This window comes from Xenopus laevis, chromosome 2L (genome assembly GCF_017654675.1).
Source record: "Xenopus laevis strain J_2021 chromosome 2L, Xenopus_laevis_v10.1, whole genome shotgun sequence".
NCBI lineage: Eukaryota > Metazoa > Chordata > Amphibia > Anura > Pipidae > Xenopus > Xenopus laevis.
Window position 1 is genome coordinate 185,560,450 of NC_054373.1, and position 16,997 is coordinate 185,577,446.

The window sequence follows — 16,997 nt, forward strand, 5'->3', positions numbered from 1 at the left end:
TGCTTTATTTTCCTCTTCTGTTATTGCCCTCTACCTCGTCTACTTTGCATGTAACATTCTCTTTTCCTTCCTTTTCCTTTCATCCTCTTCTTGTTCTGCTTCCTCCATTCTATTATCCTCTCATGTGCTCATCTTCTCTTTTTTTACCCCCCCTCACACGTCTTCTATTTTTTTACCCCCCTAGACATCTTCTTTTTTTTGACCCCCTTAGACATCTTCTCTTTTTTTACCCTCCTAGACATCTTCTTTTTGTTTACCCCCTAGAAATCTCCTCTTTTTTTTCCCCCTAGACATCTTCTCTTTTTTTACCCTTCTAGACATCTTTGTTTTTTTACCCCTTAGACATCTTCTCTTTTTCCCCCCTAGACATCTTCTCTTTTTTTACCCTCCTAGACATCTTTGTTTTTTTACCCCTTAGACATCTTCTGTTTTTTAACCCCCCTAGACATCATTTCTTTTTTTACCCCCCTAGACATCTTCTGTTTTTTTACCCCCCTAGACGTCTTCTCTTTTTCCCCCTGCCCCTGGAAGACATCTCTTCCCCCCCCAGACATCTTCACTCCCCCCCCAGACATCTTCATTCCCCCCCGGACATCTCTTTTTCCCTGATGGACATCTTCTCTTCCACCCCCCCAACGACATCTCTTTCTCTCCCCACCCCCTCTGGAACATATTGTTTCCCCCCCCCCCCCTTCCCTGGACATTTTCTCTCACCCCTCCCCGGATACCTTGTCTTTTTTTTTCCCCAGCTGGACATCTTGGCAACCCCCCCCCCCAGATATCTTCTCCCTTTTTTTCCCCAAGACCTCTTGTTTTATACCAGTTTTCTCCTTTGTTCATTTTGTATTAATGCTTTTTTCAATAATTATACATTGCCCCACCGCTGCCTTTCCTCCTTGATCACCCCCTGTGCTACCATTCTCTATTCATTTCATCTCTTCTGTTATCAGGCCCATTTTGCTTCTTCTCAATTTTATGCTCCCTCCTTGTCTCTTCTCAGCCCCCATTTCTGTCTATCCTTTTGTCCCAATTACTTCTCTTCTATAATGAAATGACAGCAATAAAGTGGATAGCTGGAAAAGAATATACAGTATAAGGCTTGAGCAATCAACTGCCAAAAAGACTAACAAAATGATTTCTTTCTGCCTTTTGATTCTATTTTAAAATATGCTGACAAAAAAAATATATTTTTTTTCTACCGGGTTTTAAAATAAAACCAAAATGTAACGCTGACGGAGAACTGACAAAACAAACACATGCTATTGACTCACTAGAGCAATTTGTTTAAAATAACTGCCCCAAACAGCCAAGGAAAACAGAATATTTAATTTAAAAAAAATACTGGGGTTTTTGAAGACAGACGCTTTACATGTCAAGCCATTTTCACCAGCAATAAATCATTTTTGAGAAATTCTTCTTTTGATAAAGTGCACATTCGGTTATTCTGAGCTGGCGAAAGGCAAAATGCATATCAAGTGGATAAACAATGTAGATATTTATGGGCCAACATTTTGGCAGGTTCCATTTTATGTGCAGGAACACGTTCATTGCAGCTACTTTGTCTTTATGATAAGAATATAAACAGCAGTGCAAGTCTTCAGGCTCAGAGCAGCTGGGGCCCAAATGGATCCTAAATGCTTCAGTAGAAACACTTACTCCATGCTGGGCCAATGTTAAAAGAATCTCCCGTACACTCCATTATTTTGATTTCATTTTACAGCAGTGCAATACTTAGAAGGGAACATGGAGAAGCCCATACCTTCTATTTATTGAGCTCATACCTTCTATGTATTGAGGGTTATATTATGGTTTACTGGCCAATCTTGTACCTGGTGGCTAATTCTCCCTCAGGTTAACTTTTTAAAGGCAAAGCAGAATGTTTTTTTACTGAATATGGAAAAGTACCACTCTGCTATAGATTGCAGAATCTTTGGTGCTGATATAAAATTAAAAACGTGCTGGGTTGTTTTCTCTTTAAAGGTGTTGACAGTCAACACATGGTTACCAGTCAGAGCCAGACCTTAAATGGGTAACATAGCAAAAAAAACACCCAAGTCCATCCCGTTCAACTGTAAAGTCTGTATATAATCCGCCTAACTGCTAGGGTAAATAACAAAACTGTACTCACTCCCTTTCCTTCTCCGTCAGCTTGTCGTTGATGTTGTCTTTGATGGCTGATCGGGAGCCCTTGTGGAGAATGGGATAACGCAGAGGTATCTGGAGGAAGAATGAAATCATGGAGACCAAATGAGCTGTGTAGCCCAATGCGACAGCCACACTCCCATCATCCTTTGCTGGAATGAAAAAAATTAAAATTTAAAAATGAGGTTCAAAATTTAAATTCAGACATTAGCTTCGTTTTTTTTATACGGTTACATAACAAATAGAATGCAGAATAAAATTAAAATATAACATTTGTGACTCTAAATGATCAAAATTCATTTTTTTTCCCCTGATTTTCTTTTGACTAAAAAAGTCCGACCAACTAGAACCCACGATGTGACTATTTATGATCATCGGATCAGGGACAAACTCGATAAAATCAAGCAAAAATCCAAATCGTATGATTTTCTTGTAGGTTTTTCCCAAATTGTACGACTTTTCGACTTTTTGTCTGAAAAGTCCAAAATAGTCGGATTTTTAGGCTAATTCTAAATAGGATAGGGACCTCTCCCATTGATTTATATACAACCTCGGCAGGATTTTCGGATTCAGACATTTTCCATCCTTGGGGTATAATAAATCTCGGGAAAAAACCCAGCATTTTTGACTTTAATAAATAACCCCCTAAATGTCGTGTTTCGCATATTCCAGTAAACATTTGGACTTGACCAAGAAGAAAAGGAGTTGGCAAGGGCATACATATCAATGGGGCTGTGGGTACATGTGCCCCCCCCCCTTTTTATAAATTATATTTATTGAGTTTTCTTTTTCTCTCATCAAATTACAAACTGCATGAACTATGGTTGACATGTACATCAGCATTTCAGGTAATAAGTAAAGCAAAGTAATGCAGTCAGTGTACTACAAATAAATGATATCCTTTGGATAATAAATCTTGCAATAACAACCAGGTACAAAAACTAACCAATACTGAATTTATTGTTAGTGTCATTTCTAGGGGGAGAGGGGGGATTACAGGGTAGATGGAAAGCTATACTGAAGGCCAGGGATCTCCAACCTTTTTTTTTTACCTGTCAGCCATATTCAAATGTAAAAAAAACTTTGACAGCAACACAAGAATGCAAAACGTTCCTGGGAATGTCAAACACGAGATGTGATTGACAATTGATAGCACCTATGTGGCCTGCAGCCTACAGGAGGTTCTGTTTGGCAGTATATCTGGTTTTTATTCAACCAAAACTTGCCTCCAAGCCTGGAATTCAAAAATAATCACCTGCTTTGAGGCAACTGGGAGCAACATCCAAGAGGTTGATGAGCTACTGGTTGGGGATCACTGCTGTAGGCTCTGCACAGTTTGGAGTAATGGAGATAAAAGATGTTCTGTTATCCAGGAGGACCAAACGTTACCAAATTATTTAAGGTAACTCCTTTGTAAGTAATTTGGCACAGAGGGACTGAACCATTAACTGTTTTATCCATTGCAGTTCTTTGAGGGTTTGGTCTGATTTCTATTTGAGAGTGATCAGCTTCTTAGTATGAATCAATAGGAAGCATGGTAGGGCCCTTTGAGCTGGATTTGGGGTGGTTTCCCCACAGTGGCAACCTCTCTTGCCTTGTTCAATGGGTGGACTGAATACAAATGGCTTTGGCTAGGGTCAGCCGCCTTGTGTTGGCTCTAGATTGAACAGACTCGGCGGATTTCAACTCGAAATGCAAAATCTTGCGTTTTTGTGCTGAAATCCACAGAGCTTGTTTGCCGGAGCCGTCACAAGGCTTCCAGACACGAGCAGACAAGAAGATTCGGCTATTAGTTGGAGGCTGAAATGTGACTGGGGATTTCAACAGGCTGACTTGTGCCCCATCTGGCCCTAGTCTTACGCATCAAGTACATCAAGTGCTCAGGGTGAGTCGAGCAAGTGAGCTGTAAAGCCCATTAGATTTCAATGCAGAAGATATAAATGAATATAGAAAAATCCTCCTAGTTTACCAAAGTGTGGCCACAATTATAATGTCACAAGGTCAGAAGAGAGAGGACTCTGGACACTACGTTACATGAATCTGTTGAAACTTGTGGCTCCCCTAAATTTGATTACAAGCTAAAAAAAAAAAACATCATTAGATTAATTGCAGGGAGGCATATGGAGCCAAGATGGGAAGAGAAAAAAATCACAAATTGTGATTAGTAAAACAAACCACACTGAGGGCCCCAGACAGAACACGCTGTACACGGCACAGGTGATAAATCTCTCTAGATCTGGAAATAGTTGATTGAAATATGATTAAAAGGGAAACAATAGCTCATTATTTTACGCAATTTAGCAAAAGACAAGAATTGAACCTTTTTTTCTGCAGCTTGCAGACTTGTTACATATATCAGAAATGTATGTTTTAACCTTTTCACTGCCAGGCCCTTTTTTTTTTCCCTGTAACTACCTGAGCTATACTACAGTGTTTAGTTTAGTTTATTAAAAATAAAGTTTTATGGAGAAACAACCCCACAGCAGTACAATACCGAATTTTTCAAGCACTTCATCCTTCACATATATTACAAAGAGTAAGTTGATCCCAGAAACTTACTCTTTTTTTTTTGGAAAGTACAACAAATATAAAATGGCTAAATGTTTATTTCTTGGCACAATTACCTAGGGATGCACCGAATCCAGGTTCGGTATTCGGCCAGGATTCTGCCGTTTTCAGCAGGATACGGCTGAATTCTTGTGCCTGGCAGAACCAAATCCTTAAAATCACGTGACTTTTCATCACAAAACAATGGAATTGAAAAAACTTTAGCCCCACGCGCTACTAGTGGATCCGGTGCGTCCCTACAATTAGTGCACATGGTTTTCATTCAGGTGCGGGACCACTCAGCTCATTGCTTACGGGCAACAGGGATTTGAAAATGACCTACCTTGAAAATCCTCAGAATTCGGCAGCTTCACACCACATATGAAATAATCCTTTTGGTCAGGCTGTGAGAATAACATGAAAGGAGATTATTAGTACAACAGTTGATCTATTAAAGAACCACGAGAAAATACAGATAATTCAATCATTATGGGGCATTTCAAAATTAATGGTTTTATGATATAAATAAGGATAGAAAAGGAAAATCTATAGTTGCAGTTGTCAAATTATAGTTTCGTTCTGCAGCTCTCCAATTTGGAACCACTTTTGAGCCACCTACCCTTTCCAAGAGGCAGTTGTTTGAGTGGTAAACAGCAGTGATATGCAGGTCATCCATTTATTGACCCATGCTGAACCTAATTAGCCCTCTCTCAATCTGAACCTAACCTGACAAATTTACTAACAGCAGTGTGGGTTCTGAACTAATATATAAAGTATATGTGGTACTAGGGGGTTGAGCCAGCAACGTTTGCTTGAGAAGGCTGGGGAGAGTAAATTAATGTCATGGTGGGGAGGGTCCAGCGCCAGCTACTATCCCATAGTAGTAAATAGTTGGACCAAATGTGGCCAAGCTTTTACTTTCAGGTAGGTCTGTGCAACACTAGTAGGCAGGTTTAATAAGAGAGGGTCTAAGCAGAAAGATCAGCTGCTTCTGCAGTTGTTTGGAGCCATAGCCTACAATAAAGGGGTTTCAAAGAGGTCACATTGTCTTGTACTGTCTGTCTGTATACAGGTATAGAATCTTTTATGTGGAATGCTCACGACGTGGGGTTTTCTGGATAAAGAGATCCCCCCCCCCGAGATTTGGATCACAATACTGCTAAAAAAAAGTATTTAAAATTGTAATGAATACAACAGAATTGCGTTGTAACCCATAAGGATTTGTGGATTATAATGAAGAGCAAGAAACTGGTTTATTGTTACACAAAAACTACCCTTTAATCACATTTTTGGATAGTGGCTGTCGGACTCTAGTTTAAGGCTCCTTTGGTGATCTAACCATTGGTCAGGACTCCACAAGGCTCATAACATCATGGTTACAGATATATGAAAATATCAATGTTATTAGTGATTCAGCCTTGATTCCAAGAATATCTAGGGCCTAATCTCACCCCAGTTACCCTTTCAAGTCAGCCTTTGAGGTGTATCTAGGGGAGCAAATAGGCTCTTATCAAAACAAAAAGTCTTGCAAATGTTTTAATCAGAAGTAGTTCTGAGTTGTTTACTCTGTGACTAAGGCATAAAAGCAGCTTTTCTAGGGGATAAAGGAGTTAAAAAGAAGTAGGATATTGCAATATGGAATGAGATAAGATCTTGGATATGCCGGATTTATCTGTATTAAAGACCCCATACTGCAGAACGACTTCTGTAAACGTTTTTGTGGTTGAACTGAGAAATGGAGCTGACGCATATCCCAGCCACTGAGCCTTTTGATCTTATGTCGGGGGCCCCACGATTGTCACAGCTCTACAGATAAGGATCTTCTTTAGTGGAGTGAGATTTCAAAAGTATCATCAAGTCTTCTCTTGCAGTGACAGCTCGGGACCTACTCAGTTTGGGGGAAAGGGGGCTCATCTGTTCAACTGTCCCTCATTTTAGCGTGCTCTGCTCCATATAATGCTAAACGTATTGCTGAATTAAAAATGGTTGCCCAAAGCTCATGGCTCTGCTGAACAGGAACAAAAGAAGAGCTCAATAAGTCATTATGGGATGAGTACAAATGGTTGGGAAAAGAGTTTTCCACAGACTAACAAGACTTTTGCCATTGGTTTTGTTAAGGGAATGACGTTGGCCAGGGAATGTAGCCACACAAATGGTGACCATGGTCCTGTGTCTGTCCAACGGACAATTATGTGACATTTATTAAGGGAGTAAAGGAGTGACCTGATCTAGCAGAGTTTCTTCAAACATGAGGCTTGCTTGAAAAACTGGAATGGAGTCAGATTGGACTTCTTTCTACCTAATCAAGGCCATAGATGTTGTTTGTCTTTCTTTTTTTTTATTGCAGTGGGGCGACAAAAAGCTAGAAATCCCCCAGTATGCCATTACCCTTTCCAGCAGTCTCAAAAAACCCGAACAAGAGAAATAAAAGGTATTTTCACCTAAAAATGTTCACAATGCATTATAGTAAACGTCTTTAAAGCCAATATCATTTTGCCAAGTTCCCAGTCGATTAACATGGTTATGTACTTTAATGTGTACATATTCTATAGGACCACCCGCAGATAAACACCAGTTAAATAACGGAGGTGTGAAAGGCTATTCTGACTGTATAAGACGACGTCAAACAAACGAACACACTGTTTGTAAATGCGTCCTGTATGTAAAACACATGTGGCATCAAGGCAAACTAGTATTGTATAAGGATTACAAATATTTAAATTATTTTCAGGCCATTGCCCAAATCCATGGGGCGCTTTAAAAGGGCCTCAAAATGCTTAAATGTTCTTACTGAGCATGGAATTTGTTGCAATTGCCGGTGTTTTGCCGCCAATTTGATTTCTAGCTCAGTGTGCAGGCTGCAAAACTGTCAGCATTGTCCTGAATGTCAATTTTCTAGAACCTTCAATGCATTCACGGATTAAAAAATTGTCAGTGAGCATTTCTGTCCAATAACGGCTTTAACCTAAATGACCAATTGCTTTGTAGCCTTATTTTGCCCTGTACTTGCATTTTATTTCAGAGCCATCCCCAGTGACACTTACTGCATCGATCGGATAAATATACGAGAGTTCGGACAACAACTGCCGACAACGAATCGTAAATTGAGCGTTGGTCTTTAGAAACTGCTCCCTGCGACAAGACAAGAGATTAATGTGAGATTAGTAATTGTCCATTCCCTGGAAATATGCACAATAAAATTGAATATCTGTATTAAAAGGGACTAAATAGCATTTATTTTTGTAGAAAGTAATATATATATATATATATATATATATATATATATATATATATATATATATATATATATATATATATATATATATATATATATATATATATATATATATATATATATATATATATATATATATATATATTGTGGACACTCCAAACCTATATAGCCCACCAATTATCTAGATAAATATAAAACATATCCCGCTTAAAAGGTTTCGCTTTTTGTAACATTATAGTGTATGGAGACAACAGCAAGACCCTATGGGACATAGCACTGAAAATACAGAAGCAGACCCTGCACTATTTGCCATTGTCAAAAGGAATTCAGAGCAGAGACAGGGTAAACTGGAGAACCTAACATTGAGGGCCCAGAGCAATAACAATTAGATGGAGATAATACCAAATGGTATATGGGATTTATAGGTTTATGGGACTGATGGCAAAGTAAGGGACCTAAGAATGTAAACTCCACTGGGGCAGGGACTAGGGTTGCCATCTTTTAAAAAAAATTCCACCGGCCGGTGGAGGGAACAAAAGGGTGGGCCGTGACGTCAAAAGGGGAGGATGGTGATGGCGAAGGGGGCAGAGCCATGGTGCGCGATTGGATGTGGCGGGTCCTGATGCCAAAGGCGGTGGAGCCAACGCTCGCAAGTCTCAAGAAGCCAGCAAAAAGGTGAGTTTTCACCAGACTGGGGGCAGGCCATGGCTTTTGTTAAGTGTATTACAAATTTACCGGCTACTACATTGCCGGTAAATTTGTAATACTGGCCCCGGCCTTGGCAGGTGTTTTACTGGCTAGGCCGGTAAAATACCGGCCGGGTGGCAACCCTAGCAGGGACTGAAGGGAATATTATAGGGAGCTTAGATTGTAAGCTCACTGGGGCAGGGACTGATGAAAATGTGACAGGGACCTTATATTTTAAGCTCCACTTAGGCAAGGACTGATGGGAATGTGATAGGAACCTTAGATTGTAAGCTTCACTGGGGCAGGGACTGATGGGAATGTGATAGGGACCTTAGATTGTAAGCTCCACTGGGGCAGGGACTGATGGGAATGTGATAGGGACCTTAGATTGTAAGCTTCACTGGGGCAGGGACTGATGGGAATGTGATAGGGACCTTAGATTGTAAACTCCACTGGGGCAGGGACTGATGGGAATGTGATTGGGGCCTTAGATTGTAAGCTCACTGGGGCAGGGACTGATGAAAATGTGACAGGGACCTTATATTTTAAGCTCCACTTGGGCAAGGACTGATGGGAATGTGATAGGAACCTTAGATTGTAAGCTCCACTGGGGCAAGGACTGATGGGAATGTGATAGGGACCTCAAATTGTAAGCTCCCCTGGTGCAGGGACGGATTGGAATGTAATAGAGACCTTAGATTGTAAGCTCACTGGCACAGGGACTGATGGAAATGTGATATAGACCTTAGATTGTAAGCTCCACTAGGGCAGGACTTGATTGGAATGATGTATAATTTGAGTGCAAAATGTGTGCACATAATATAAAGGTTAATGATAATTTACCTTTTCGCTGTGCATTCTTTCCTCAATTCGCTGAGAGATTCATTCTGTTTCTGCAGCTTCTCCCGATCCACATTAAATACGTTTCCTAATAAAATCAGAAAAATCAGAGGGCAAGCACAAGTGAGTTTACACTCATATCTCAATACATGGAGGGAAGGTTAGGAATCTGTTGTTATTTTATTTACTTTCTCCAGTTTTATAGGGACAGAGCGTTTATACAAAAGGCCGACAATAAAATGAAAATAATTGTTTTAAATAGAGTGTGGGGTGAGTGCTGTGTTGGGAAACAGCCCCGTGACTATCTCCACATATGGCGTGGGGTTCAAATACTCCGTAAAAGAATGAAACTGCAGCGCATTATCACGCTAGGGAGAAATTTACAAGACGCGCTTTAATAAAAACAATGCACAGTGCAGAATTAGTTTAAATGAGATCCAGATCGACCCAACTTTTATTCTGTGTGGGGAATGGATGAAACAGGCTGTGGAGATATTCACAATTAATTTACCAATTTTCCAAGGATACGAAGGTCACACACCTTTAAAGGAAAACTATACCCCCCAAACAATGTAGGTCTCTATAAAAAGATATTGCATAAAACAGCTCATGTGTAAAACCCTGCTTCATGTAAATAAACCATTTTTATAATAATATACTTTTCTAGTAGTATGTGCCATTGGGTAATCATAAATAGAAAATTGCCATTTTAAAAAATAAGGGCCGCCCCTTGAGATCGTAGGATTCACTGTACTTACAAACATACCAACAAACCATACATGTTAGGTCACATGAGCCAATTAACAGACAGAGTTGTGTCTTTTGCTTCCACACTTCTTCCTGTTACAGTTAGAGCTGCAGTATTTCTGGTCAGGTGATCTCTTCCTGTTACAGTTAGAGCTGCAGTATTTCTGGTCAGGTGATCTCTGAGACAGCACAGAGACCATCACGAAATGGTGGCTCAAGGCAAGAGATGTAAAAGGGCAATATTTACTTAAATATATATTCCAGTTTGGTGAGATTCTTTAATATGCCACTTAATATGATATGAACTATCTGTTGCTTAAGTGTTCATTTTGGGGGTATAGTTTTCCTTTAAATCTATCCTTACGTTTGGGAGGGTGGCTCCAATGAAAGCCATAAGGCTACAGGATACAATTACATTCTTGACAATTTCTTTCTTCCTACATTGTGGAACCGTTTGGGTAAGGCTCTTTTCCTGTTTTAGCACAATAATGCCCCCATGCTCAAAGCCAGGACCATACAGAATGGGTTTGCTCAGACGGGAAGAACTTGACTGCACTGAGCCCTGACTTCAACCTAACTGAACCCCTTGTGGCATAAACTGGAACCCCAACTGTAAGCCCAACCTCCCTAATGCTCTTGTGGATGAACGGAAGCAACAATGTTCCAACATGTAGTGGGAACCTTCCCAGGTTATAGCAGCAAAGGAATGGGTAACTTCATATTTGTAGATGTTGGCCAGACAGTTGTCCCCCATACTTTTGGCCATATGGTGTATATGTAGGGCTGTAAAATAGGGTTTGATTTGTGAGGGCACATGTACTTTATTGTGGAAGTTACAGCAGGACAAAAGTCTCCTTCCTTTACTTACGTCTGTCGTTTAGTAACTTCCGCTCCTTTTGCAGCATTTCCATCTCTCGCCCCAAAGATTTCTTCTGTCTCTCCAGTTCATCTTGAAGCACCAGTATTTTCAGCCGTAAACATTCACTCTCTTTTTTCTGGGGAAACAGGAAACATGGTTTTATAGGACACATTGTGAACAACTTTGCGTGTTGCTGCCTATTTATGGCTACACTCCGTCAGAACTCCAGAAATGTTAGAAATGGATATTTATCTTAAAAGGAACCTTCACTTCCTGTTCCTTATTTTACAGAACATTCCTTAGTAAACAATAATGATATTATTGTCTTGATTTAAAACTTATTGTGCTATAATAACGACAAGATTTTGCGAGTGTTTGGATGTGTGGCGAAAAAGACTGAAGACTAAGGCAAAAAAGTAAGACTAACACTAACAGTGAATGAATTAGGGATGCAGCCGAATCCGAATCCTAATTTGCATATGAAAATTAGGGCAGGGATGGAAATTGTGTGACTTTTTGTCAGAAAACAAGGAAGTAAAAAATTCTTTCCCCTTCCCACCCCTAATTTGCATATGCAAATTAGGGTCCGGATTCGGTTCGGTATTCGGCCGAATCTTTCGTGAAGGATTCGGGGGTTTGGCCGAATCCGAAATAGTGGATTCGGTGCATGCCTAGAATGAATGTAGGAAAATGTGTATTTTTTCAGCATGCATTATCACAAAATGGACTATTAGACTACTGTACTAGAACTAGTTTCTGCATAAAAGCATGTTGGAAATTAGGTCCCCCAGAAGTATCCATCATAGCTAACAATTCCACTATCACCCCCTCTCCCCAGGCCGGTGCCTTGGGGTTATCCTAGATTCTGCCCTGTCATTCACTCTTCATATCCAGTCACTTATTAAATGTCACTTCCACCTAAGGAACATATCCAAAATACGATCATTTATCACCCAAGATGCTGCCAAAATTCCTATCCACTCTCTCCCCATATCATGTCTAGACTACTGTAACTCTCTTTTAATTGGCCTCCCCCTCCAGAGACTGTCAGCTCTCCAGTCCATAATGAACACTGCTGCGAGGTTCATACACCTCAGCAACCGCTCCTCCTCTGCCTCGCCATTCTGTCAATCCCTGCACTGGCTTCTGTTACCTTTCAGAATAAAATTCAAATTAATGACACTGACATTCAAAGCACTTCATAACTCTGCCCCATCCTACATCTCTGAACTCATCCTATATAATAAAGTTGAAGTGTCTCTGCGTCCAGTCCCTGTGTCCGTGGGATTGCGCTACTGCGCATGACTACATTTGTTCTAGCGCCTGTTAATTTAACGGGCTTAATGTCTAGTCTCTATATACTCACCCAACTGCTTACTACGCTCCTCTACTGACCTGCTACTCAACTCTTCTCTCATTACCTCCTCACATGCTCACATTCAAGACTTTGCAAGGGCTGCACCCCTCCTCTGGAACTCTCTCCCACGGTCTGTCCAACTTTCTCCCAACCTTTCTGCTTTCAAGAAATCTCTTAAAACGCACTTCTTTCAAGAAGCCTATACTCCCTCTGCTTAACTAACAAACGCAACACCACATACAGTACCACATTTCTCACCCACTTAATTCAATCTTGCCCATTCCCACACCTTGTGTATTACTCCTTTCCCTTTAGAGTGTAAGCTCTTTCTGAACAGGGCCTTTCTCACCTTTTGAACCGGTATTGATTGTGATGTATGTAACTCCATATGTTCTATGTATATAATTCATGTGATGTAGTTGTATAATCACATTTACTTTACAGTGTTACGCAATATGTTGGCGCTATATAAATACATGTTATTAATAATATTCAATTATATGAAAATATGTTTTTAATGTATGCGTAGCTTTTGAGTGATCCGTATTTTACTTAACATGAAATTCAACCCAGAAGATATACATACAATAGTTCCATTAGAGCTAAAAGAAAACAACACAAACCTATACTGATGCAATCTAAAACTTATAAACTGTAGGTGTGGCATCAGAAATGCCCTGAGGGCCTTAGCAATGGAGGCAAAATACTGCAAACAGAACTCTATTGGTCTGTACTCTGTGAAGGTATAACTCGAATTGTTCATAAAAGAACCAATACTGCCCCCCAACAAGAGAACCGACGTTTATTCAAAAAACATGCTTCTATATTTAAGGCAGAGCAGTGCATTAATGAAATAACTTTTCCCTGGGTTTCTGAATTATATTGGTTCTGGATTATTAAATGTTGAAGACACCCTGTCTAACCCATGGAACCCTACCATGAAGGTCTAAGTCTACCAGCGTTGTTCTAAGTTTTGTTCTAGTCTTTAGTATCCCACCAAGAACTCCACAACGGCCCACGGTGTGCATTACATACATGCCCAACGCTAACCCACCATCTGGCAACCCCACACAACCCAACCCAATGTTGCCATCACTTATATACCTGCACCCAACCTGCCCTGTCATTGATGGGGGCAGTGGGAAAGAATCCATAAATGTGAGGACAAGTGAGGAGGTTGAGCTAGGAGTGGCATGTCAGATGTAGCTGGAGCAGAGTAGTAGCAGGTGCAGTTAGGTCCACCCACTGCTTGAGTTACAATTTCCATGTCCCTGACACTATAGACGATAAATTTCATGGAAAATGAGGACAATAGCTCTGCTATACATGCCATCATTCACTCTTTTTACCTACAAACTGCAACCAAGGTAGCTCTGGCTGCAATATATAAAATTACTTTATGCTGCGTACACAAGAGAGTACTTATTTGCCAGGGTAACAATCTTCCATGGTAACAACACTAACTTCCACTTTCCTTCTGTGTTGCCAAGGAACAATTACACTTAATTACCAGCTCGTTGCTAGAAGAGGTCAGTCGGAGTTTCTCTTCGATCTCTTTTCCAATTTTTAGAACGGTCACTTGCGTTTGCTTGATTGCACACTGAGCCCGGTGGAGTCTAAAGGAGAAAACAAAAACCATTCCAAATTGGTCAGGGAAAAAACGGCATGTTTCTAGATAACGTAAAGACCGGGCAGCCCAGAGCAGAAACACTAGGGTTGCATTCAGTTTGTAAATATAAAATACACATGAATTATACTGATCAATAATAAACCTATGCATCTATTTTTCTGGAAGTCATCACAAGAACTATTCTTTGGGAGCATGGCTGTTTCTAGGGCTGATGTGTTGGCTGGAGTGGTGTAAAGATCATGTCCATTGGTCTTTGGAGAATTGGAAACACTAGACCAGTGATCCCCAACCAGTAGCCCGTGAGTAACATGTTACTCTCCAACCCCTTGGATGTTGCTCCCAGTGGCCTCAAACCAGGTGCTTATTTTTGAATTCCAGGCTTAGAGGTTTTTTGCATTAAAAAAAAACAGATGTATTGCCAAGTACAGTCTCCTGTAGGCTGCCAGTCCACATATGGGCTACCAAAAAGCCAATCACAGGCCTTATTTGGGACTAACAGGAACTTTATCATGTTAGTGTTGCTCCCTAACTATTTTTACATTTGAATGTGGCTCACGGGTAAAAAAAAGGTTGGGGACCCCTGCTCTAGACTGACGAACCATGACTGTCTATCTAGCAGTTGAGTCTGGAAGACTTCCTTCCTGGGGCAAACTTTATGGCTACAGAATACAGAGCACAGTGACATTCTGAGTACATGCTCAGCTGAACCCTTACCATATAAATAGGAATATTGAGTGCAAGCCCAGCCTTATCCTCAACATCAGTGCCCAATCTCACTAATGATTTTGAGGCTGAATTGAAGCAACTCCCAGCAACAGTGTCGAACTTTCTAGTGGAAAGCCATCCCACCACAGTAGACATTGTATTTACAGCCAAGGCACGATGAGCTTCATATCAATATCCTTGATTTTAGAATTAGAAGTCCTGCCTTTACCTTATTTATGGTTGCTTAGAATGACACAGAGAGCAAGAGCATATTCATTCAGAAAACGTCAAGGAACTTTTAGCCAGCATCTGGAGACTGGAAAGCTAGGGAGCATTTATGGGAAAGTTTTGGGACCAATACTGGTGTATGGCACACGCTAGCTTTCCATAAAATGAGGTTACATGTGGCAGAAACATGAAACAGTGTGATGGTCTTCGGCTGGTACGCACATATATTTTTTGTCTCAATAAGAAAAATTAAAAGCTGCTTTTAAATTTGGAATATATTCCATGAAATGCTCTGTAAAAAAAAAAAAATCTCCAGCAGGCATTGGTTAGAATAAAAAAAATAATGATTCTGGGAGAATCTAAAAACACATGTTCTCTCTAAGAGAGCTCGTTAGAAGTTATTAAAACATTCTTCCTAACAAATGTACTAAGATAAAGGCTTTATATAAACCATCATAAAACATGTGGCTCGAACAGCTTCAGTCAACCACATCGGGCTGCGCTGAACCATCAAGAAAACAGCTTATAGCACAGGGGGTGCTTCCTACGAGAGTCATGAGGCTTAGGGTAAAGATCTGGGGATATCAATAATGATTGCATCAGTGACAGGTATTCAGTCAGGAAGGAACAGCACAAATCTTCCCGGGCTTAGGAGACCAGCCTACGGCACAAATATTTAATGGTGGAAGAGGTTTCAGTCAGGCAAAGGCTACAAATCAAAGCATGTGTGAGGTTCCAGGTTGGCTACAAGTGTTTAATGCAACAAAAAAGCTAAATGGCATCAGCGAAGATGGAGATTCCATCACCGAAAAACACATGTAATAATCTACTGAATGTGTGCACAGGTGTGCGACATTATATCGCAATTCCCTGTAATGAATGAAATTAAAAAAATAAATAGAAAAAAAAAAAAAACATTCTCCAGGGTCACCAAGCGAGACCAATCCCACCAGCGGTGAAGTTTTATTCCCCAACAATTCATCATTTGAGGGGATGTCTAAAATATCAAATGGTGCTTGGCCCCCAAAAAGCTGAAACATTGGTAGAGGTGTAGAGCCACATGTATGCTACTGTATTGGTGCTGGTGATGAGAAGCCCCAACTCTGAGAGCATACCTGACCAGCTCGTGGATGACCAACTTTTAATTTGGACTTTGTAAGAATGAAATTGTTGCAGACAGACTCAGATCAGAATTGAACCAAATGATATCATGGCTGAGATGCTATAATGCAACTTCCGGAAAACTTTGGTCCACCTAAGACTGACTGAGGTTTAAAATGAAAGGAACAACTACTAAAATGAAAAAAGATATAAATTTAAAAAATAACTCCAAAAAAAGATTTCATTAATGATCCAGGCTCTCAATCTGCTTTCTGGTTGGTGGGATCACAGGAATGAGGTATCTCATTCAATCTTCTATCTCCCACTTGCATGACTTGGGCTTTACAATCCTGATCTTCACTCCTAAGGGGTAAGCCTGAGTTATGCTACCATTTAGTTGCACCAAACCTTTAGGGGTAAAGAACAACTTACAAATATGTGAAGTCTGTCTTCCCCTTCCCAGATGTTGTATAGGAATGGCATCAATTATCCGGAAACACAGTAAGCTCCAAATTACAGGAAGGCCATCCCACATAGACTCTATTTTAATCAAACTATTCAAAACCTTTTTTTTTTTTTTTTAATTACTTTCTTTCTTTTTTTATTGATTTTGTAGTACACTTTAAATACGGTGATCCAAATTACAGAAAGAAAAATCCAGGTCCTAAGCATTCTAGATAACAGTGCACTATGTTTTATCTCTTCTCTAATCCAAGTCCAAATTCCTTAGGTTTAGGTGGTCAGTGCAAGTTAGTTTGATCTGAGGGTTCTAAAAATAGGTCAAGAGGTTGTCCTCTGTACTGTACAGTCTTGAATTAATGTTGAGTTTTAATTTTATTGAAAGAACTGTGAGGTAAGGATCTTGTACTAAGCGCTGAAGTGGCTGAATGAGAGCACCATCTTATTAAAGGCTAAATGT

The 16,997-nt window shown here is 40.2% G+C and overlaps 1 protein-coding gene across 2 annotated transcripts in view; it reads right to left on the minus strand.

The window, feature by feature from the left end:
• Positions 1-16,997, minus strand: part of uvrag.L (UV radiation resistance associated L homeolog) — a 68,769-nt gene that overhangs the window by 27,158 nt on the left and 24,614 nt on the right. For both annotated transcript variants that reach the window (NM_001096689.1, XM_041581129.1), the window contains 6 exon segments: positions 2,129-2,294; positions 5,033-5,093; positions 7,734-7,821; positions 9,455-9,539; positions 11,067-11,193; positions 13,925-14,030. In NM_001096689.1, coding sequence (NP_001090158.1) covers positions 2,129-2,294; positions 5,033-5,093; positions 7,734-7,821; positions 9,455-9,539; positions 11,067-11,193; positions 13,925-14,030 — 633 coding nt within the window.